We start from the raw sequence: 23554 nt of genomic DNA on the forward strand, positions 1-23554 counted from the left end.
AACACTTGGTTTACGAGTATCTCTTTGAGTCACTGCTTTCAATTCTTTGGAAGAATATTGAGAAGTGAAATTGCTGGGTCATATTGTAATTCTGTGTTTAACTTTTTGAGGAATCACTGAACTGTTTCCCACCGCAGATGCAATGTTTTACATTCTAGCAATGCACAAAAGTTTTGATTTCTCCACATCATCACCAACACCTTTTTGTTTGTTTGTTTTGTTTTGTTTTGAGACAGTCTTGCTCTGTTGTCCAGGCTTGAATGCAATGGCACCATCTCAGCTCGCTGCAACCTCCGCCTCCTGGGTTCAAGGAATTCTCATGCCTCAGCCTCCTGAGTAGCTGAGGCTACAGGCAAGCGCCACCACGCCCAGCTAATTTTTGTAGTTTTGGTAGAGATGAGGTTTCACCATGTCAGCCAGGCTGGTCTCAAACTCCTGACCTCAGGTGATCCACCCGTCTTGGCCTCCCAAAGTGCTGGGATTACAGGCGTGAGCCACCACACCCGGCCTCATCCAGCTCTTCCAACACCTTCCTATCCAATTTCCAGCATTAAATTTCCCTCCACTTTAAATGCCTAGAATGGGTTGTTTACCTGGCAAGACACAGACTGATACACAACTTCCCCTTCAGTCTGATAGAAACTCAGCAAAGCCTATCAGTTATCAATACTCTGAGAATGGCTGAAGCAAATTCAAATGTTCTCAGCTGACCCACCTTTGGCTGACCCTCCTCCTTGGAGCCATCCCTGTCCATACTCCACACCCTGCCCACCTCCCGCCTGAACTTCTAGAGCCACTACTTCTATTGCATCCTTGACTGCCCCAGTCCTGTTGATGTGCAGTGCTGTATTTCACGTGTGCAGCTCCCCTGCACTCTCACGGCACCTGGCCTCCACCCTAGCATGTCTCACAATGTACCGAACTGTCCTTTCCCTTGACTAGGAGCCCCAGGAGTTTGAGTGCAGGCACGGCTGATCCTGATTCCTTGCACACCTGGCAATGAGCAGGCGCTTACAGAATGCCTGGCAGCAGTGTAATGGTACCTGTAGCAGAAGCTGATCAGAAGAAATGAGTTGCTCTGCCAGGCCCTTGATTCAAGAAGAGCCCAGGTGGGATCCTCTTTTCACACAATGTGTCCAGAAGCCAACTGATGAGAGTGTGCAAGTGTGCAGAATAGGAACTGAGGGCTGGGCCGAGGCCCACCCCCGGGGGAGGACGTGGGGCACAGAGACAACACGAAGATGAGCTAAGGGGCCCGGTAGCTTTAATGAGCGCCCTTCCCTCACTTTGTCCCTCCCTCTCTACTCTTCCCCTGCCCGTCTTGACAGGTCCAGCCTGCCCTAGGGCTCTTAAACCGCAGGTATCAATCCTTCTGTCCCCTTAGCCGCTCCAGGCGCCTGCGAAGGTCCGGGGGCACCTTGGCCCCAGCTGCCAGCAGCTCGCGCAGCCTCTGTTTGGGAGTCTTGGTGAGCACGAAATTGCAGGGGAAGGGGCCCTCTTCAAAGGTGACCCGACAGTTCCGTGTCACTGAATGGTAGCCCTCGGCACTGGCAGTCACCATGTAGTCCCCTGGGGTCAGCAGACGCCAATAATCCCCGCCCCACGCTGAGGAGAGTGAAGGGCACGATCAGGACCCAATTAATGATCTTCTGCTTCTTCCCGAGCCTCCAGCCCTCCAGCCCCTTCCCTTCCCCTCCCGGTCAAACACACCCGTGGTCACATCATGGTTAATCCCATCCACGGCAATGACAGCGTCAGCAATCCCAAGCTCCGTGTCCTTGTCCCTCACCACTCCTGCAATGCCCATGCGCACCTGTGTGGGAAGAGGTTATCAGAGCCCTTCCCCTTCGGCAGGATAACGTCCTGTTTAGCTAACTTGCTGGCTCTGTTGCCCTGCAAACCTGAGCAAAGTGGTAGGTCTACTATGTTCCTAGGTGACACTACTTCTGGAAAAAAAAAAAAGAAATCTTGATTGACAAATCACATCTGGACTAAGAAAATGATAAATACCTGGTAGGAAGGCTTATCTATCCTTGGGCTTTCCCAGGTTATTGGGCTTGTCTTTGGTAGACCCTTTGGAAGCTCTGCTTATGGAGCTATTACAAGGGTTATGAGCTCCACGGAACATGAAGCTTCTATGCCAGGACAGCTCCTGCACCTGCCTCACGTGAGTCTCTCCTGAGGATAGCTCTGGGGCAGCGCCACGGACCACCACCTAGACTGCAATGGAGGCTCCTCCCACTGGCTCTAACACGATGCCACGCGCCAGCAAACTGCACTTCCTGTCCTGTGTGCTTCCAAGACAATCTGATACGAAGCATGGCCCATGGCATCTTGTGAGTCTGAATGCTCAGCTGGACCTTAGAAGAACCCCTGGTAGGAGCTGTAGCCTAAATGGACAGCAGGAGTGATTCAGGCAGGCTGGGGGCCGGGACGCAGATCCGACCTGCTCCAGGTAGGTGAGGAGGGCATCTTTGTTGTTCTCCCACTCCTGGGGCAGTTCATTCTCGTGAGGGAACTTGTCACAGGACAGCTCCACAGTGACCTCAAAGCAGTTGGTGTGTAGGTAGCTGAAGTCATTCATGCCTAAGGGGACCACAGACACTGGTGCCTAAGCAGGCAGGATGCAGTCCCATCCTCCCGCTACCCTCCCTTCTCTGAGGGACACTTCAGAGTGGGAACAGACGCCAGCACTGTACGCAACCGCAGGCTGTCTTATCAGGGCGGGGGTTACGGGGCCAGGGCTAACTCCACCCTCAGGCACATACTCCCGGGGACCGTGTGCCAGTCAGCCCCGTTGATGATGTTGCCGTGCACGGAGAAGTCCTGGCTGTGGCAGGGTCGGCGGCTGGTGTCCTGCATGGCCAGATTACTGCCAGCATAGACAGTGCTGAGCCAGCGAAACACAGCATCATCTGGTGTGGGCGTGAGCTCGCGGGCAGCCCACGGGGTGCGAGTCATGTCGAATGGGTAGGACACCACGAGCTCACCCCCGTGGAGGTTGGCACTTAGCACAAAGGGGATCCGCTTCATCCACTTGATTACTGCCCGCGTTTCAGGAGCCACCTGGATGGGGCAGGTCAGGAGGGGCAGGAGACAGAGACAAGGTCCGCCCCCCACAGACCTCCACTGCCGCCCTCAAAATACTCACGGTGGCATTGGGCAGGGTGTAGTAAGTGGGCAATGGCAGGTGATGGTTGGGGACGATGTGGGGCACCTTCCCATCGTCCTGTGCTTCCCACAGTGGTGTGTTGAGGTCAGCAAAATTATGGTTAAGATCGATGCTCTGGTTGTTCCAGCGGCCCTCAGCCCAGCCTACCAGCTCTGAACCCTGCCGGGCAAGGGGCTTGTTCAAGTCGAGCAGGTCCAGCCACCAGGGCAGAAGGACAGAGTGGCCCTCATGCTGGGTGGCCTACCCGGTGGTAGGCGATCTCATAGCCATCAGGGTTCATGGAGGGCAGCAGGTGAATGCGCATCTCAGAGAGCAGCCGGGTCACCCGTGGGTTCCCTCGCAGGAACTCATGGCACAGGAACTGCATCAGGAGCAGAAGCAACTCCCGCCCCAGGGCCTCGTTCCCATGCATGCCAGCCACGTAGCGCACCTCAGGCTCCCCTGGGGACACATGGGGGCTTGCAGCGGGTTCATGCCTGGGGCCCTGCCCTGTGCCTACCTCTCCCCACTCCCCATGCCAGTACCCAGCTCATGCTCCCCAGGCTGGTCCGACATTTCCATCACATACAGCTTCAGGCCCTGGTAGCTCTTCCCAATGCTGTAGATGCGGGTGATGTTGGGGCATTGCTCTTGTACCTGCTTCATCAGCTGGTGGGCAGAGTGTAGCGTGGCATGAGGCATGGGAGGGGTACACCCAGGGGCAGATCACATGTGCCATGGACTTAAAAAGTCAGCGATGGCCCACACAGAGGGGGCATCCCATCATGGTACAGGAGGGAAGTGGCAGCAGAGCCGGGAGGAAGGGGCAGGACCGGTGGGGGCACCATAATAAGGGAAAGTGGGATGGAGCTTAGGGGTCCACAGGAGAGAAGGCTGAGACATCAGGAGGCAGCAGGGGCATACAAGCGCAGTCACAGCAGGTTGTGCCCCAGTGGGAAGGTGGGAAGGGGACCTGAGATGGGTGGGCCCTCCTTCCCAGGTCATAGGGGTTATATCTGACCTTCCTCATGGCCTTGTAATTGTGATGCTGAAAGTCTAGAGGGTCAGAGGATCCCGACGCAGGGGCCTCAAGGAATAGGTCATTGGGGTCTGGTGGAGGTTGAGTTTATGGTAAAGGGTGTGTCCACAGTGAAGGATGCACCCTGCATCCAAGCCCTGCCCAACCAACCCTGGCCTGACTGCCCACCTGAGACTGGGCAGGCCAGGATCTCTGCCCGGAGGCAAGGCGCGCCTCCCTGGAGCCAGGTCTGGGGCAGCAGGCGAATGAAGCGGGCCACCTGGGGCTCCGGCAGGAGGTTCAGCACTGGAGTTTCTGGGTCTGAATTGGCAGGAAATACCTGGGGGCAGCAAGTTCTCTGTTGTGGCTGCTCAAACCCCAGAAGCCTGGCCCAGGACCCAGGGAAGGAGCTCAGGCCTCCAAGCTCACTGTCTCCCCACCCTAGTGGGCTCAGCTAGAGACTTGCACTGTGCATCAAACACAGACCCCGGCCCAGAGCCCCTGCCAATGGGCAGCCCTAGGCAGCCTTGCTCTCTGGATTGGACACAGTTCATTAGACCAGTTTGGCCACATGACTCGGGGGAAGCCAATCCTAGAGCTGGCCAGGACTCCACATTGTAGCCTGCCGTAAAAAGAGGTCCAGGAGACGCGGAAGTCAGAACCACGAGAAGGCAAGAAGTGATGTGGACCAGAGGCCCCGGGCCAGAAGGGGCATGCCAGGAGGAAGCTGTACCGTGAAGCAGCACCCACCCTGTGGTGGCATTATCTGGGGAGGATGTGGGCATGTCCCAAAGCAGCTGGCTCCCAATGGTGCCTGCCGTGTGCCACCCTCTTGACAACAAGCCCCACCCCCCTGGGAAGCCTAAGCTGGCATCTATTCCTTGTCCTCAGAGGAGCCTCAGCCTAGCCTGGACTGGGTGCCCAACTCCCAGCATGGAGGGCCCAGCCACAGTGGGACCACTCACTGCGTCCGTCCCACTGCTGTGGTTCCTACTTCCCCACCAGGTCCGACTGTCATTGCTGAACTGGACCTTGTATGATGTGACCCAGTCATACCTGGCAGGAGAGGTGGAGAGAGATCATCGGTGCCCCCAGGACTCCCACCCCAGTCCTTCTGTGACCTCCTGACCTAGGGTTAGTCTGCCTCACCTCCAGACAGAGTTCCTGCCCTGTGTGATAACACCCGAGAAGCGGGTGGGGTGCCCAGCGTCCACCTGAAACCATGGATCGGTGTCCTGCTCCTCAGCACACCAGGCTCCATCATATAGATCGCCGTCCTCCAGGCCTGACTGCAGACACAGGACACGGTGGTCAGGCCCAGGTGGACAGAGTGGGGCAGGCCAGGACAGAGAGGAGGCAGGAGAGAAGCTCCCAGGGGCTGCCTTCCCTACCCTGAGACCATGGCTCCGAGCCAGGATTACCGACCTGAATGTTGAGCCGTCCTCGGTGTGGTCCAAGACCAAAGGACTGGCTGCTGGATGCCTCAAGCCGGCTATCTGAAACTCGCAGGGACTCCAGACCCAAAGGAGGACAGCCTGGGGCGGGGATAGAGCAGTGAGACAGGACCAGAGGGAGGGCAGCCAGGGCAGGTGGGAAGCTGAGCCTAAGCTTGCTCCTGTGCTAGGCAAGCAGGGGGCGAGCCGGTGCCCATGAGGCCAAGAGCTGTGCTGGTAAAGTGCCCCAGGGGCTGCAAGTCTGGGCTGGGCCCCTGGAGAGGAAGTACCTGTTTCTTGTTTCTCAGCGGGGTTGAGGGTCCCTGCTGGAGTGGGGGTCACAAGGGGCCTGGCAGTCACCAGGGGGGTGGGGCGAGTTAGCTTCTTCCGCTTCTTCATAATGACCTTTTTCTTCTTGATGACTCGAATCCGGACATGCTGTTCTGAGGTCCCTTGGGGTCCGAGAGGCACAGCATGGGGGAAAGGAAGAATGGTGAAACCCCGGATGGAAAGCTCTGCCAGCCCAAGAAGACATGTGAGCCCACAGCAGGCCACACCACCAGGATCTAACAGCCTTCGCAGGACATCAAAGGCCTGCAATCTGACCCCAACCTGCCTCTCCAGCCACTTCCTTGGCTCCTCCTTCTCCTCCCTGATGTGACTACATGCTTGGCCAGCCTCCCCTCTGAACCTCTAATCCAATGGAGAGCTGACCCAGCCTCTAGAAACTGTTCGGTTGCTCCAAAGAGCTGAGTCTGGCACTTTACCTCCAGGCCTCTGCACTAGCTATCCCCTCCCCTGTAATGCTACCCCTCGCCTCTGATTTTTTCACCTAATTCCCATTCTTCCTTTGCATCTCAGCCCAGATGCCTTTCCAAGGAGGCTTTCTTAGCTCCAGACTCAGCATCATGCCCCAAAACCCCTGTGCCGCTTCCATTGTTGTGTCTGCTCTCTGGGCTCAGATGGCCTGTCCTGGAATCCATGTCTGCCTGGGTGTCGAGGCTTTCAGGGCTGGGCCTGCCCGCCGGCCCTTCAGCACAAGGCTCTGCCCAGGCAGGTGCTGGGGGTACCCATCGAAGCTCCACAGCTGCCTCCAGAACAGGCTGCCCATTTCCGCATCTGGTGCCCCTGTGCCTTTGCCCGCCGCTTCCTTCTTGGCAGCCCTCTCTCTCTCTCTCTCTCCAGACTCTCCTGACTCGGGGACATCACCCTTCAAGACCCTCCTCCACTTGCCTCCTCTAGAAGCCCCTGAGTGCCATCCGCTTGCGCTCCTCCTCTCCTATTCCACATCTGGAAAGCTGGGAGGTCGGGCTGCCTTCCTCTCCCGCTCTGCCCCATCCTCCCGGCAGCCTCAGCGAGGGGCTCTCCCTTCTTTCCTTTTGTTCTTTCTCTCCAGCCCTCGCCTTCAAACTCTCTCCTACGCAGTCTTGCTCTGCACCTTGAGAGCTTTTGCCCCTCTGTCTCCCCTCCTGCCAGTTCTGGCCTGTTTTGTCTTTGGTGAAAAGGGAAGGTTTGGGGCTTGGAAGAGGCAGCATCCCACTGGCGCCTGTCCTGGGACTGCTGACTAGGTCTGGCAGGGAACTGGGGCTGCCGAGTCAGCAGCCATTGCTCCCAGCAGGGAGTTGAGGGAGTGTGAGTGTGTATATGTGTGTGTGTGCACTGTGAGTGTGAGTGTGTGCGCGCACTGTGTGTGCCCATGCGCGTGTGAGTGTGCGTGTGTGTGCATGAGTGTGAATGCGCGCGCGTGTGAATGCAAGTGTGCGTGTGAGTGTGTGAATGTGAGTGCGCGCGCGTGTGTGCGCGCGAGTGCGAGTGTGCGTGTGGGGTGAGTGTGCATGAGTGTGAGTGTGCGTGGGTGTGCGTGTGCCCGCGTGTTAGGGAGCGATCGCCCCACGGGGCAGGAGAGCCGGGCAGTCGGCTTGCGGGCGAGCGGACCGTCGGTCGGGGAACTCACCGTTAGCTGTCTCCGCCGGCGGCTGTGCCGGGCTGCTATGCAGGGCCGGGATCGAGCCTGGGACCTTGGTGGTCCCGGGCTGCGCGAGGCCCAGCCCCGAGTTCCGGGGCGCCCCCAGAGCCGGGCCGACGGCCGGCGCGAAGGCGGCCAGGGCGAGCAGGAGCCCCCACATGGCGGGGATTGAGTGCCAGGGGCGCGCGGGCTGCGGCGGGTGGCGGGTCGGTCTCTTCCTGCCGAGTGCGCCGAGCCCCCCGCCCCTTCCTGCCCCCCGCCCCTCCGCAGCCTCCTGCCCGCCCACAGCCCGCTGCCCGCCTCGGACCTCGGAGAGGAGGAGAGGGCCGGGAGGAGCGAGCGGGGCTGACCTCCAAGGGGCCGCCCCAAGTCTCAGGACCGCCGACTCTGCCCTTCCTCTCCGCCGTCTGGGGCCAACCCGCCTCATTGGCGCGCTGCGCCTTTATAGTCTGCAAAGCCACACTGAAGAGACCAAAGATCACCTGGTGGCCATCAAGTCGACCAACAGGAGGCAAAGCCCCTTATCTGAGGAATTCAGAATGACACTTCCCTATTGTCTAAAGCCACATCTGGTACCAAGCTTCCTTCCCAAGAATTTATAAGTAACTAGAATTTCTGTACGTTCCTGGAATGAGTGCACGTTAAGACCCATTGTGCAAACTTTGCTGACATCAAGGCACCAAAATATCGACAAATGTAACCATTTACCGTGACCTAAGTGACTAATGTGGTCCAAATTACCCTGCAGTTCCCCGCAGGGAGCTCAGTCCTCTCTTGCTGAAGCGCCTACTGCGCTCTGCTGCCTCGTCCTTTCCGTCTAATAAAACTTCCCTTTTCAGACCTATACTGTTGTTGATAAGTTCTTTTACCACCCGGGAGCCAACCACTTCCCGGTTCCGGAGCTCTGACACCTCGCCTGGCATCTTGGTGGCCCATACGGGGACTTCACTGGGATTTCCCTCTTCCTTTTTCTCTCTGTTTCCTTCCACGGTCTGGTTCTTTACTCTTTGGGGAACTGCCGGTCCCGGTGGAGGCAGCTCTTCTGTGGGATCCTGAAGCCCTAGAGAAGGGATACCTGGCTGTCCTTGCCCTTAGGGGTGAGGGACTGGCCAGGGCTCTTTTCTGTTTTCAGACTGCCAGTGAACCAGCTTGAGTTCTCGTTGGCAACTGACAGTTTCTGGCCAAGCGCCATCCCCCAGTATTACCCCAAGGCCAAGACAAGAGAGCTATTGCCTGTCAGAGTGGCCGTGCACTTTCATTTTAACACTCCATAAGCCTTGTCCTGGAAGCGGTGGATCTCAATTCTACACAGGGATGCCTCAGGGATCTTGTAGTTCCTTGTCTAAACCCAACTTCGGTTCAATTAATTCAGTTCCATCCAACTCGCCCTTGGATTGCCTCCTTAAAAATGGTCCCATTGGTCTCATTTTGACCCACAAACTCTTAAAAATAAGCATATAAGGCTGAGCACAATGGCTTATGCCTGTAACCCCAGCACTCTGGGAGGCCAAGGCAGGCAGATCACCTGAGGTTCGGAGTTAAAGACCCGGAGTCTACTAAAAATGCAAAACTTGGCCGGGCACAGTGACTCACACCTGTAATCCTAGCACTTTGGGAGGCCGAGGCGAATGGATCACCTGAGGTCAGGAGTTCGAGATCAGCCTGGCCAACATGGCGAAACCCTGTCTCTACTAAAAATACAAAAAAAAAAAAAAAAATCAGCCAGGGGGCTAATTATATGTGGCGGGCACATATAATCCCAGCTACTAGGGAGGCTGAGGCAGGAGAATCACTTGTACCCGGGGGCGGAGGTTGCAGTGGGCCAAGATGGCGCCACTTCACTCCAGTCTGGGCAAAAGGGCGAAACAACATCTCAAAAAAAAAAAAAAGAAAAAAATACAAAAGTTAGCTGGGCGTGGTGATGCGCGCCTATAATTCCAGCTACTCCGGAGGCCGAAGCAAGAGAATCACTTGAACCTAGGAGGCGGAGGTTGCAGTGAGCCAAGATGGCACCACAGCACTCCAGCCTGGGCAGCAGAGCAAGACTCTGTCTCAAAAAATACAAATAAAAAATAAATAAGAGTTTAAAAAGCATATCCTTTTTTCTAATATTGCTTGGGTTCAATACAAGCTCCCTAATCAATCAATTTGGCCAATTAATGAAACTTGGGATTGCAGTGTTACTTTACAACTTAACTGATTTTTTGCCGGAACCTTGGAAAGGATTCAGAAGTCCCATATGTTCAGGTCTTTTTTGCTTTATCCCCAAATCCAAACCCAAAATTACATACAAATTGTCATGTATGCTTCCAAGGAACGTCGTCCCTTCCCGGTTCTGATGTCTTAGATGATCCTTCCTGTTGCCTATTACATCCTCCTCAACCTGCTCACTCTTCACCTACACCCTCTCCATCTGCTCCATTCCCTAGTCAATCTCCCACCCACATACCCAAATACTTTCTCCCCTTCACATACTCTCAGGGGAGTCACATATGCTACTAGTACAGAGTCCTCAGAAAAATCCCCAAAATATTTTGCCTCTCCCTAAGGTGGCTAATGAAGATTTGGGAACAAGCCAAGTTCATGTCCCTTTTCTGATCATGTCTGATCTTTTGCAAATTCAATCCAAGTTGGGTTCATTTAGTCAGGATCCCTCTAAGTTCATTCAAGAATTTCGGACTTTAACTGTCGCCTTTGATTTAACCTGGCAAGACGTATTTGTGGTATTAACTACCTGCTGTTCCCACACACAAAAAATCACACGTGTGATCTTCAGCATGGGCAGATGAAGCTCATGCTCCCAGTCCTAATAACAGAGCTGGGCAGAAGCTGTCCCCAACATAGAACCTATTGGCAATACCAGGCCACCAATTCTGGCCCAAACAGAGGTAGGGGCAGACAGGATCATATGGTAACTTCTCTGTTGGAGGGAATGAAAAATATATAATAAAACCTGTTAATTTTTCTAAATTATAAGAAATAATAGCTGGGCGCGGTGGCTCACACCTGTAATCCCAGCACTTTGGGAGGCTGAGGCGAGTGGGTCACCTGAGGTCAGGAGTTTGAGACCAGCCTAGCCAACACGGAGAAACCCCATCTCTACTAAAAATACAAAATGAGCTGGGCATGGTGGTGCATGCCTGTAATCCCAGTTACTCCAGAGGCTGAGGCAGGAGAATCGTTTGAACCTTGGAGGCGGAAGTTGTGGTGAGTTGAGATTGTGCCACTGCACTCCAGCCTGGGCAACAAGAGCGAAATTCCATCTCAAATAAAATAAAATAAAAAGAAATAATAATTTTGTATGTATGAAACTATCTGAAAGCCCTGCCCTTTTCCAAGCTAGACTGGTGGAGGCCATGCATAAATACACAAATTGAAACCCCAGGGGCCAGGTGTGGTGGCTCACACCTGTAATTCTAGTACTTTGGGAGACCAAGGCGAGGCGGGCGGATCCCCTGAGGTCAGGAGTTGGAGACCAGCCTGGCCAACATGGTGAGACCCTGTCTCTACTAAAAACACAAAAATCTGTGGGCATGGAGGTGCATGCCTGTAATTCCTGCCTTTTAATGCTTATATCTTCCAGCTTACAATGATTCCGCCTACAGATGACTATGCAATCCCAATACCAGCCTGCAACAGCAACTTCTATTTTCATGGGGCCTCTTGATGGAATCTGGTCTTCCCTCCATGAACAAGTTTATCATGACCCTTCATTCCCTTCATGACAGAAAGCAAGAAAGGAATCCTTTCAATGCCCCTTTTCAGCAGGAAGTAGCCAGACAGACTGGACACCCCTCTTCACGGTGCCATTTTCCCTTTCTTGGGATCCTAACAGACAAGTAGGCATGAGCATGGAGAAATACAAAGGGTCAAAGATTTGCCCAAAATATTTATCAGGGGGAAAATGAGGAGAGCAAGGATCACCGGTGGCCAGCAAGCAGACCATCAGGAGGCAAAGCCCCTTATCTGAAGAACTCAGAATGGTACTTTCCTATTATCTAAAGCCACATCTGGTACCAGGCTTCTTTCCCTAGAATTTCTATACATCTCCAGAATGCACACATGTTGGAATCCATTGTGCAACCTTTGCTGTCATCAAGGTACCAAAATGTCTACAAATGTAATCATTTACTATGACCTACAAAACTAATGTGGTCAAAATTACCCTTCAGTTCCCTGCAAGTGAGCCCAGGCCTCTCTTGCTGAAGCGTCCCGCTGTGCTCTGCTGTGGAGTTCTTTCCATCTAATAAAACTTTTCAAACCTATACTGTTGTTGATAAATTCTTTTACCACCCGGAAGCCAACCATTCGTGGCTGCGGCTCCCGGGGCTCTGACACCCAGCCTGGCACACAACATTTCACTTAGCCCCTCGAGGCCCTTAGCCCGCAGCAGACATCTACTTTGTACCATGCACTATGCCAGGAGTTTTACACGTGGCCGCTCAATCAAACTTCATTTTACAAACTGATAAACTGAGGCTCAGAGCGGCTAATGACTTGGGCGAGGTAGCAAAGCTGAGAACTTTGGGAAGGAAACTACAACCGGAGAGGAAAAGCTATCCAGAGCCAGAGGCCCCCTGACAGGGCGGGTGGGACAGAAGGGGGAAAAGAGTGAAGGGAAAACGAGGCGGCGGGGGGCTAGGGGGCGACCCGGAGCCTGGGGAGAGGGCTGGTCCCGGAATCCTCCAGAAAGACAACCCAAGGGGCCCAAGAAGAGGCGGCACGGCGGCGCTTCCCACCACCACCATCACCAACCCCGGCCCCGCCCCTCCTCTCCTTTCCCTTCCCTCCCCTACTCCTTCGCTCACTCACCCGGCTGCCACGTCCCGTCCCGGGGTTACATAACCCGGAGAGAGAAGCCTAAGCGATAGCCCGCGGGCTGGGGCTGGGGTGGAGGAGCCAAGGCTTGATGCACGCCCTGACCTCCCCTCCAGCTCCTCGCCCCCAACCCGTATTCTCCTCGGGGAGCCGGCAGCCCTGGGTCTGCCCAGATCCGGAGATGCCCTTCCCGCCCTCCCTCCAAGACCCCCTTTGGATCCTGCATTACTGGTCATCTCTCCAGAAGGAAGGAAACGCGTCCAGCGGTGTGCCTTTGGCCAGCGCTTGGCCTTTGCAAAGGGCTCTCCAGGGAGATGCTCCCATCCCCACGAGAAGCGAGGCCCAGAAGTGGCCCGCAATCCTCTGGCGTAAGCGGGGCCCTGCGCAAATGTTTTTTGCAGGGGCACTATCTGTATAAATGATTTGAATCACCCAGAAGCAGCTTGTCGGCACCATTCTGGCAGCCCACGCTCACACGAACCCCAGAAAGAAATAGCGCGCCGCAGTCTGGGACTGGGGCCCACCACCGGCAGGGACTACCCCATAGGCACTGGTCCTGGAGCTCCTCCAGGCATCTGGTCTGCCCCACGCGCGCAGGGTAAAGAGCTAGAGGACCCCCGAAAGGGAGTGACCCCACAGGGCCCACGTGCAACTGGGTCCCGCCTCGCAGCGCCCTGCCTCGACGGCGCTGCCGGGTCCCAGGCACTGGATGGGAGGACAGACAGACATTCAAGGGAAGCGCTGCACAGCCGGGACTCCCTGGACGCCAGGCAGGGGCAGATGGGCAGCGCCGATGCTTCCCGAAGGTGGGAGGCCGCAGTCTGAACAGGTCCCGAGGGCTGCTAAGCGTCCCGCCAAAGCCCAATCTGGCCACCTCCAGGTCTCTGGTCCCCACACCCATCCAGGTTTCTCGGGGGTTGGGAAGAAAGGAGGGGGCACAAGAAACAGGACATCTCAGCCTCCTGAAGCCCACACCCCCTCCAAGCCGTTCCCCACACAGTAGGCAAATTGTGTCAAGTTCCTCCAGGCTTAAGGCCCCAGTGGGTTCACCTGCAAGGTCTTCATGGCCAAGTTCTTCCTGCCCACGCCTTTCCCATTCCATCTGCCTCCCTATCCCCTGGCTCCCATCCCCCCAGTCACTCCCGCATTCTAGCTGCTCCTCCCACGCAGCAGCCCAACTAGCCTCCTGGCCTTTTAATTTGTGCATGGAATTTGCCTTCTCAGTCAGATTTCCTTTCAATATCACCTGCTCCCAAAGGCTTTCCCTGACGACCCTGACTAAAGCAAACTTTTTCACTTTACACACTCTATCCTCCCACCCGTTTAAATTATTGTCTTCGAGGCACTCAACACCGAGATGATCTCGCTTTACTTATGTGTTGGCTGTTCAGGTTCCCCCACCCCCAGCAGGAGGTAAGTACCCTGCCAGAAGAACTTTGTACCCAAATGTCCACAGCTGCACCTCAGAGCCTAGAACAGCACCTGGTCCCTCGTCAGCTCTCATAAAGTGTGTGTATAATACATTCAAGGTTAGAGGGGACAAAGCAGGGCTGAAAGGACCTCCGCAACAGTGCCAGGATTTGCAGGAGAGGACATGGCAGGCCATGAACTGAAAGACCAGTTCCCAAAGTGACCAGGGTGGAGCAGCTGGCACTCTCCCACCAATCTTTTAGGGGCCAGGGCTGCAGGATGCTCCACCTCTTTTTTCTTTTATTCTTTTTTTTTTTTTTTTTTTTTGAGACGAGTCTCACTCTGTCACCCAGGCTGGAATGCAGTGGCGGGATCTCAGCTCACTGCAAGCTCCACCTCCTGGGTTCATGCCATTCTCCTGCCTCAGCCTCCCGAGAAGCTGGGACTACAGGTGCACACCACCTCGCCTGGCTAATTTTTTGTGTTTTTAGTAGAGACGGGGTTTCACCATGTTAGCCAGGATGGTCTCGATCTCCTGACCTCGTGATCTGCCCACCTCGGCCTCCCAAAGTGCTGGGATAACAGGTGTGAGCCACCGTGTGTGGCCAGGATGCTCCACCTCTTATGTCTCCTGCACCCAGCTCCCATCCCCCTTCCCACCACTCTGCACTCCCTGCCCCTCTGCTCTATTGCAACCCTTAGGGCCCCTTGGTTCCCTGCTGTGCCTCCTGAGCCCCGCAGCAGCTTCTCACACTCTTCTCCACTCCCAGCCCTGCTGCCACCCCTGGCCCTTGCCACTGGCTACCTGGGGCTGCAAAGGTACAAGTAGCAGGATCTGGAGGTGATAGCTCCAGGGGCAGAGGGGCAGGTTTGCATCCAGGTACCTGTATAGCCAGATCTCGTCTACCAGGAGCCAGGTAGAAGACCTTTCGTGGTCTCACTAGGTGCAATTGAGAAGGACTGGATAGTGGCACCCGCCTAAAAGGGATTTTAATGTAAGGGGTGGGCTAGGAATCTCCTGCCAGCTCCCTGGTGTGGTTAGGTGGTTGGAGGGAGAGAGGATAGGTGACTCTGGTGACATACAGGCTTCGTTTCACATCCCACTTCTGACGTGTATTTTGTTTGGCTATCCTTGGGCAGTAGTTTCACCTCCCTGAAACTTAGTTTCCTCATCTGTAAAATAGGAACAATATCCTTCTCCCAGGTTTGCTGTGATGATAAAGTGAGATAATATAGGGTCTTAGGAGGCTCCTAGATTGATCAGATGCATTAAAGGTGGGGAAAACAGTGTAACACAGCCCTCTTACTCCTACATACTTAGATGGAATAAAACAGTATCAAGGAAAAGAAAGGAAGCTCTGTGTCCAGCTGCACAAATAATGAAGTAGAATCTACTGCCTGCCTGTGCCTCTAATGTCCTGTGCCTGGATGCTAAAGCAGAACTCATTTCCTGCTAGGTGCTCTCCCAGTGATGTAGGTGAGCATCGATGGAGCCTCACATGGGACCAGGATGCACAGGGGAGCATCTCCCCACACACCCGTTCTCCCCTCATCACTCTCTACCCCAGCTTTCTCTCCTACATACATCAAGGTCTTTGAGAGCCTTGCTCCACAAAGTGTGGTTGAAGACCAGCAGCAGTGGCATCCCCTGGGAACTTGTTAGAAATGCAGAACAGGCCGGGTGCAGTGGCTCACGCCTGTAATCCCAGAACTTTGGGAGGCCGAGGCGGGCGGATCACCTGAGGTCAGGAGTTCAAGACCAAATACAAATACAAAACTTACCTGGCCAACACAGTGAAACCCCGTCTCTACTACAAATACAAAACTTAGCTGCGTGTGGTGGTGCACGCCTGTAATCCCAGCTATTCAGGAGGCTGAGGCAGGAGAATCACTCGAACCCAAGAAGCGGAGGTTGCAGTGAGCTGGGATGGTGTCATGCACTCCAGCCTAGGTGAAAGAGCTAGACTCTGTCAAAAAAACAAAAACAAAAACAAAAAACAAAAAACAAACAAACAAAAAAAACACCTCTGCCCCAGACCTATCAAATCAGAATATGCATTTTTTTTTTTTTTTTTTTGAGACAGAGTCTCACTCTGTCTCCCAGGCTGGAGTGCAGTGGCCCGATCTCGGCTCACTAAACTGCCACCTCCCGGGTTCAAGCAATTCTCCTGCCTCAGTCTCCTGAGTAGCTGGGACTACAGGCGTCCGCCACCACACCCAGCTAATTTTTGTGTTTTTAGTAGAGACAGGGTTTCACCATATTGGCCAGGCTGGTCTTGAACTCTTGACCAGAATCTGCATTTTTAACAAGACCTCCAGAGGATTCAACCCCAGGAGATACATATGCGTGTTGAAGACTGAGTTTTATCCCTGGTATTTGGTGCTGTCACGGGTAATTTTATCTTAAGCCACAAGCGTATATCCACATGACGTTAGGGAATTGGTCTTTCATTTACCCTGGGAAGGAATATTCCTGATCTCCACAGCATGACTATCTGTTGATTTGTTCTTTGTAACTAAGTCATTTTTATCAGAATAGTACAAAATATAGTTTTGGGTTTTGTTTTTTTAGAGACACTGTCCTGCTCTGTTGCCTATGTTGGGGAAAACAGCCCCATAACGCCTAGCGGTTACCCCGAGTCCGGCGGAGACAAAGGAGTTAGAAAGAGACAGAATAAGCGTTTAAAAGGCGGGTCCAGGGGACCGGAGCGTCGGAGGCTTGCTCAAGGCCCAGAGCTCTCAGGCTCCGCCCAATTTATTGTTTACAGGCTCTTTGTTCTTAGGGCAGATGGGAGGAGGAGGAAGGGATGAGGAAAAGGATTAATCAGTGAAGGGGAACTCGAGGGTCATTCGATCAGATGTATAGCAGTGGCGGTTTCTGTGAGTTTCCTTGAGCAAAGGCGAGTGTCTAAACTACTTAAGATCTTTAACTGGCCGGGCGCGGTGGCTCACGCCTGTAATCCCAGCACTTTGGGAGGCACAGGTGGGTGGATCACGAGGTCAGGAGATCGAGACCATCCTGGCTAACACGGTGAAACCCCGTCTCTACTAAAAATACAAAAAATTAGCCGGGCGTGGTGGCGGGCGCCTGTCGTCCCAGCTACTCGGGAGGCTGAGGCAGGAGAGTGGCGTGAACCCGGGAGGCGGAGCTTGCAGTGAGCAGAGATCGCGCCACTGCTCTCCAGCCTGGGCGACAGAGCAAGACTCCTTCTCAAACAAAAACAAAACAAAACAAATCTTTGACTTATCGGGACTGAAACGGGTGGGAGTGGGTTTCAGGAGGAGCCAAGATGTTTGATTATACTCCACTGCTTCAAGGGAGTGTTATATGCCTGAGCAACCTGTGGAATGCCGCTGAGGGGTTCTGCTCTCGGGCGTAAAGACATGAAGGCAATAAGGAGACTTTTCTCCTCAGAGGCCGCGCATGGCTTCCCATGGGTGTCTCACACAGGGAAGACTAACTCAACTGGCACCCCAGAAACTCCCTTTCCCACAGCCTAGGCTGGAGTGCAGTAGTGTCATCACAGCTCACTGCAGTCTGGAACTCCTGGGTTCAAGTGATCCTCCCACCTCAGCCTCCCAAGTATCTGGGACGTGTCACCACGCTCAGCTAATTTCTACCTTTTTTTTTTTTTTTTGAGACTAAATCTCGCTCTGTCACCAGGCTGGAGTGCTGTGGTGCGATCTTGGCTCACTGCAACCTCCGCCTCCGGGTTCAAGCGATTCTCCTGCCTCAGCCTCCCAAGTAGCTGGGACGTGTCACCACGCTCAGCTAATTTCTACCTTTTTTTTTTTTTTTTTTTTGAGACTAAATCTCGCTCTGTCACCAGGCTGGAGTGCTGTGGTGCGATCTTGGCTCACTGCAACCTCCGCCTCCGGGTTCAAGCGATTCTCCTGCCTCAGCCTCCCAAGTAGCTGGGATTACAGGCGTGTGCCACCACATCCGGCTAATTTTTTGTATTTTTAGTAGAGATGGAGTTTCACCTTGTTAGCCAGGACGGTCTCAATCTCCTGACCTTGTGATCTGCCCGCCTTGGGCCTCCCAAAGTGCTGGAATTACAGGTGTGAGCCACGGCACCCGGCCACATTTTTTTTTTTAAGAGACAAGTTTTCGCTATGTCATCCAGGCTACAACATAGTTTTTATTTTTATTTCAATTGCTTTAGGGGTACCAGCGGTTTTTGGTTACAGGGGAGAACTGTATAGTGGTGAAGTTTGAAATCTTAGAGCGCCCATCACCCGAGTAGTGTACATTGTATGCAACATGCAGTTTTTTTTATCTGTCACCCCCCGCTTACCCTCCTCCTTCTGAGTCTCCAATGTCCATTATACCATTCTGTATGCCTTTGCATACCCACAGCTTAGTTTCCATTTATTTATTTTTATTTTATTTATTTTTTTTGAGACAGAGTCTCGCTCTGTTGCCCAGGCTGGAATGCAGTGGCGTGAACTCGGCTCACTGCAGGCTCCGACTCCTGGGTTCACGCCATTCTCCTGCCTCAGCCTCCCGAGTAGCTGGGACTACAGGCGCCGCCACCACGCCCAGCTAATTTTTTGTGTTTTTAGTAGAGACAGGTTTCACCGTGTTAGTCAGGATGGTCTCGATTTCCTGACCTCGTGATCCACCCGCCTCGGCCTCCCAAAGTGCTGGGATTACAGGCGTGAGCCACCCTGTCCGGCCAGCTTCCATTTATAAGCAAGAACATATGGTATTTGGCTTTCCATTCCTTAGTTACTTCACTTAGAAGAATGACCTCCAGTTCCATCCAAAAGACATTATTTCACTCTTTTTTATGGCTGAGTAGTATTCCATGGTGTGTGTGTGTGTGTGTGTGTGCGCACACACAGCACATTCCCTCTATTCACTCATCAGTTGATGGGCACTTAGATTGGTTCCATATCTTTGCAATTGTGAACTGTGCTGCAATAAACTATGTATGCAGGTGTCTTTTTGATATAATAACTTATTTTCCTTTGGGTAGATATCCAGTAGTGAGGTTGCTGAATTGAATGTAGATCTATGTTTAGTTATCTGATAAATCTTCATACAGTTTTCCATAGAGGTCCAGTCTACAATATAGTTTTAAAGGTAAATCACATTTAGGCTTGTAATGGAAGACTCTGCTCTATGCCTTTCCCAAGCCAAGCACTTTTAGTTCTTTTTGTTATTTCTCCTGTCTTTATCTCTATGCTTAGATTTCTTGCTATTTCCTTTTTTTCTTTTTTCTTTTCTTTTCTTCTTCTTCCTCTTTTTTTTTAAAGACAATTTCTTGCTCTGTTATCCAGGCTGGAGTGCAGTGGTAAGAGCTCAGCTCACTGCAACCTCTGCCTCCCAGGCTCAAGTGATCCTCGTGCCTCAGCCACTCAAGTAGCTGGGATTACAGGTGCCTGCCACCATGCTCAGTTAATTTTTGTATTTTTAGTAGAGATGGGGTTTTACCATGTTGGCCAGGCTGGTCTTGAACGCCTGGCCTCAAGTGATCTGCCCGCCTCAGCCTCCCAAAATTCTGGGATTACAGGTGTCACTGTGCATTTCTTGATTTTTCTATATGTAGTTGTTATCTGTGGATTTCTGCTATGAAATTAAGGTGTTAGTTTTTCCACCACCCTCCCCTCAATACACACATCCAGATACACAGACATACACTCCCTCCTTCCATTTTCAGTAAAGCTCAATTGCTATTTGGAATCAATATTCAGCGCTTTTGTTATGACTATGTAAATATTATGTTTAACTTTTTGTGCTACCTGGAGTTAGTAATTACTTTGTTTTTATCATTTGCTTAGTTTTCTAGGCATCACTCATTAATTCAATCCCAAAGCTTCCAATATAACTGAACATTTACTCAATATAGCCAAACATAGCTAATAATCAGTTGATTTCATTTTCCTCTGGAGACATCGCTCCTAGAGCACATCTTCTGGTTTCAGGCTGGGTTGGTTACTTTCTTTACCCGGGGGTATAGTTGACATCCCAGGCCTTTCTCATCGTCCCTTTTCTGTGCTTAATCTCATTTATTGAATGCCATATTGCTCTCTTTCTTAGTTTAATTCCTTGTTTTGCTGAAGCACATCCTCCAGTAGCTTTCTAAGAAAGGGTACATGCAAGGTCAAATTTCTGAGACCTTGTATGATTGAAATGTCATTATTCTACCCTCCCAATTAATAATCATTCAGACCTATACATTTCTATATTAGAAATCATTTTGAGGGCATTTATTGTCTTCTAGCTACCAGTATTGGTGTTTAGAAGTGTGATACCATTCTTGCTTCAGATCCGATGTATGTGATGTTTTTATTTGGTGGAAGCTCTTAGGAGTGTCTTTTTATCCCTGCTAATGTGAATTTCATTATATGCCTTGATGTTAGCTAGCCCTGTTTCATGTATTGGGCTGTGAATTGGTGGAAAGTTATGGTCTAGAGAGTCATGTCCTTCAATTCTGAAGAGTCTCTTGATTTTTAAAAATCTTCCCCTTCTGGTCGGGCAGGGTGGCTCACACCTGTAATCCCAGCACTTCGGGAGGCTGAGGCGGGCACATCACCTGAGTTCAGGAGTTTGAGACCAGCCTGGCCGACATGGTGAAACGCTGTCTCTACTAAAAATACAAAAATTAGCCGGGTGTGGTGGTGGGCACCTGTAATCTCAGTTACTTGGGAGGCTGAAGCAGGAGAATCACTTAAACCCGGGAGGCGGAGGTTGCAGTGAGCCAAGATGGCGCCATTGCACTCCAGCCTGGGTAAAAAGAGCGAAACTCTGTCTCAAAAAAAAAAAAAATATATATATATATATATATATATATAGAAAGAAAAGTTTTCCTCCTCAGAGCACTCCCTCAATAAATCATGTGTACAAGTATCCCCATCTCAGGTTCTACTTTTAGAAATTATGACCCATTGATATAGTCTGAATATTTGTCCAAATCTCATGTTGAAATCTCAAATCCCAATGTTGGAGGTAGGGCCTGATGTGAGGTGTTTGGGTCATGGGGGTGGATACTTCATGGCTTGGTGCTGTCCTTGAAATAGTGAGTGAGTTCTCTCAAGATCTGGTTGTTTAAGTGTGTGGCAACTCCCCTAACCACCACTCTCTCCCTTGCTCCTCACCCTTTGCCTTCTGCCATGATTGGAAGTTTCCTAAGGCCTCCCCAAAAGCAGATGCTGGTACCCTACTTCCTGTACAGCCTGCAAATCTGCAAGCCAATTAAGCCTCTTTTCTTATAAATTACCCAGTTTCAGGTATTTCTTCATAGCAACGCAAGAATGGCCCAATACACTCACCATCTGGTGCAGTGCCTGGCACATAGGAAGCACTTAAATAAATGATTGTTGAATACAAAATAAACTCTGAGAAAATCATAGACAGAACTCTCCTATACATGCATACAGAGCACCTGGTGCATAGTAAATCTTTAAGGAGCTTTAGACTCTCCGATCTCCCCATGCCCTGCAATATGGAGTAGCCTCATCTTGGTGGACTCATCAGGACATGCTCCCCAGGTCTGTATGTCCAGGAATGCAATTGTGTGGATGCATCCAGGATTGATCAGGCTCAGGGAATTGCCAATCTTAAACCTTAATGTTCCTTTACAAACACAATTGGAACTTAATGCCAAAAAAAAAATTCTGGGATCTTCTGTTATACCCTATCCCATTACGGACAAATCTACTCCTAAAACCCAGCTGCTGGATAAGCAAGAACAGCCAGACCAAGGGCGATCAGTGCATGGTCGTTAGGGCTGGTGACCCTCGTCTCTGGGCAAGGCCTGCTGGAGGTGGATATGCAGCCTGATTCTTGTTCTGTCTCCTCCTCTCCTAGGGGCTGTATGGCCACTGTCTCCCCTTTTGCCACCCCTACCAGTTTTCCTTCAAAGTATGATATGTGGGCAAAGATTAAGTTCTCTTAATTATGACACATTTCCGCTCTTGCCTCTCAAGTCACTAAATTGAGATGTGCTGGACCCCTATGGCCACCACCCATTTACAGATGATCAGTGTAATCTGATATACTGATAATCCAAGTGACTAAGCCTTTCATTATATGTTCATTTTCCTTAACTCCATTCTCAGACTGTAACCTTAACCTCTAATATGGGGGTTACTAGGTCATAGTCCTCTTAAGTTCATGTCCTCTACCTCATTACTGGAACCCCAGTATGCATAACACCCCCTATAAACTGTAGTGCTTAGAATACCTGAACAGCCCCCTCCTCTCTCACCCCCATTTAGCAGGTTATGCAGAAGCCCAGCCCCAGAAGCCTCAGGCAGTCCCCTGGCAGAGCCCATCTCTGCAATCTGGAACTTCAGGCCTGAAAAATCCCCTAGAAGGACCCACAGGGAAGACAGCTGGGGACAGAGATATTGAATGACTTCGCCCTGGACCTGCAGCTCTGCAAACTCACAGGAAGAAGAAAGCAGACCTCGCTCCCTTGGACAGATGCCCAAGTAGTAATGGGGTTAGAATGCCTTCCTGACAACTCAGATCCCCAAGGGAGGGCCCTAGGGCAGAGAATCAGCAAAGGCAAGAGGATGAGTCTTAGTTCTCAGAAATCCCTGACTTCCCAGCTAAGCCCCACCTAGGCCACCAGCTGCTTATGAGGTCAGAGCAGCAGCAGCAGCAGCCGCCTCCCTACCCCACGGCCCCACCTGGTAACAGGTCACAATGCCCCAGGTGCCCACTCCCAGAATGCTGACCAAAGTGGGAGGAGGTGAGGAGGGTTTGCTGGGTGGGTATGGGGGAGGGGGAGACTCTGCAGGAGCCTAATTCCCCACTCTGAGCTCACCCTTCTGTCTGACCGGGCCCTACCCCTTCCCCTACTCTCACCCTTATAATCCTTTTCAGCACTAGGTCTTCCTGTCACCTCCACCTCCCTCCATGACTCGGCTCTGCTTACCCAGACCCAAAGCACGTGAGGATCCGATCCCAGTTCCTCCAAGGGGCCTGGGTGCTGGGGAGGGGTCAGGTAGTCCAGTGCGTCCACCTGTATCCGCCTGGGGCCCTAGCTGGGCCCAGCTCCTGGACAGTGTCCTATGGCTGGGGGCACTAGGACTGACAATCCAGGCAGTCTTTTCCATGACTGGCCCAGCCCTGCTGCTGCTTCTGGTCAGCTTCCTCACCTTTGACCTGCTCCATAGGTAAGTGGGCAGCAGCCTGGCAGGTGGGCATTGTAGGCGGGCAGGCCAGTGGACAACTTCCCTAAGCCCAGTCGCCACCCTCTCTCTCCACAGGCCCGCAGGTCGCACTCTGCCACAGCGCAAACTTCTCACCAGGGGCCAGAGTCAGGGGGCCGGTGAAGGTCCTGGACAGCAGGAGGCTCTACTCCTGCAAATGGGTACAGTCTCAGGACAACTTAGCCTCCAGGACGCGCTGCTGCTGCTGCTCATGGGGCTGGGCCCGCTCCTGAGAGCCTGTGGCATGCCCTTGACCCTGCTTGGCCTGGCTTTCTGCCTCCATCCTTGGGCCTGAGAGCCCCTCCCCACAACTCAGTGTCCTTCAAATATACAATGACCACCCTTCTTCATCAGGCCCCCTTTTCTCCTTCCTGGCTGGGCAGGTGGGATGATACCCCTTTCTTCCCAGCCTGAACCTCACAGAACCTCCAGTCCCATAATATAGGTATCAGATACCTGGATCTGAGTCTTGGGGCAGCAAGAGAAGGTAGGATACTAGCCAGGGAGCCCGAGGAAGAATGTGGCAGCCACCTCAGAGCCTGTGGGTTGGGGGCAGCCACTCTGGCCTCCTCTGTGGCTCTAGAGAATGA

General features: G+C 52.6%; 2 protein-coding genes across 3 annotated transcripts; one reads left to right on the forward strand and one right to left on the reverse strand.

Annotated features, from left to right (window-relative positions):
• Positions 1 to 1247: 1247 nt before the first annotated feature.
• On the reverse strand, positions 1248 to 7825 carry CPXM1 (carboxypeptidase X, M14 family member 1). 2 transcript variants are annotated; one of them, XM_014342954.4, is made up of 14 exons: positions 7557 to 7825; positions 5893 to 6054; positions 5595 to 5704; positions 5319 to 5458; positions 5135 to 5225; positions 4359 to 4509; positions 4173 to 4261; positions 3697 to 3820; positions 3417 to 3613; positions 3152 to 3331; positions 2769 to 3066; positions 2447 to 2586; positions 1711 to 1813; positions 1248 to 1605 (listed from the first exon to the last, which is right to left on the reverse strand). In XM_014342954.4, the coding sequence occupies exons 1-14, from the start codon at positions 7726 to 7728 to the stop codon at positions 1364 to 1366; spliced, it is 2199 nt and encodes a 732-aa protein (XP_014198440.2). In that variant the 5' UTR covers positions 7729 to 7825; the 3' UTR covers positions 1248 to 1363. The 2 variants fall into 2 exon arrangements, with proteins under 2 accessions (XP_014198440.2, XP_034802866.1); XM_034946975.3 differs by having other exon boundaries at positions 2991 to 3066; positions 7557 to 7805.
• A 14627-nt stretch (positions 7826 to 22452) lies between these two features.
• C21H20orf141 (chromosome 21 C20orf141 homolog) lies at positions 22453 to 23314 on the forward strand. Its single transcript, XM_008974755.5, has 3 exons — positions 22453 to 22501; positions 22636 to 22928; positions 23022 to 23314. The coding sequence occupies exons 2-3, from the start codon at positions 22669 to 22671 to the stop codon at positions 23257 to 23259; spliced, it is 498 nt and encodes a 165-aa protein (XP_008973003.1). The 5' UTR covers positions 22453 to 22501; positions 22636 to 22668; the 3' UTR covers positions 23260 to 23314.
• Positions 23315 to 23554: the final 240 nt, after the last annotated feature.

This window comes from Pan paniscus, chromosome 21 (assembly GCF_029289425.2).
Source record: "Pan paniscus chromosome 21, NHGRI_mPanPan1-v2.0_pri, whole genome shotgun sequence".
NCBI classification, from domain to species: domain Eukaryota; kingdom Metazoa; phylum Chordata; class Mammalia; order Primates; family Hominidae; genus Pan; species Pan paniscus.

Excerpts from the sequence above, each read along its gene's own strand:
- CPXM1 (XM_014342954.4), bottom strand. The coding sequence starts at position 7,728 with ATGTGGGGGCTCCTGCTCGCCCTGGCCGCCTTCGCGCCGGCCGTCGGC. Across the intron at positions 4,510-5,134 it reads ACAGCAGTGGGACGGACGCA|GTATTTCCTGCCAATTCAGA; the intron begins GTGAGTGGTCCC and ends TGCTGCCCCCAG. Across the intron at positions 3,821-4,172 it reads ATTACAAGGCCATGAGGAAG|CTGATGAAGCAGGTACAAGA; the intron begins GTCAGATATAAC and ends TCTGCCCACCAG.
- C21H20orf141 (XM_008974755.5), top strand. The coding sequence starts at position 22,669 with ATGACTCGGCTCTGCTTACCCAGACCCAAAGCACGTGAGGATCCGATC. Across the intron at positions 22,929-23,021 it reads ACCTTTGACCTGCTCCATAG|GCCCGCAGGTCGCACTCTGC; the intron begins GTAAGTGGGCAG and ends CTCTCTCCACAG.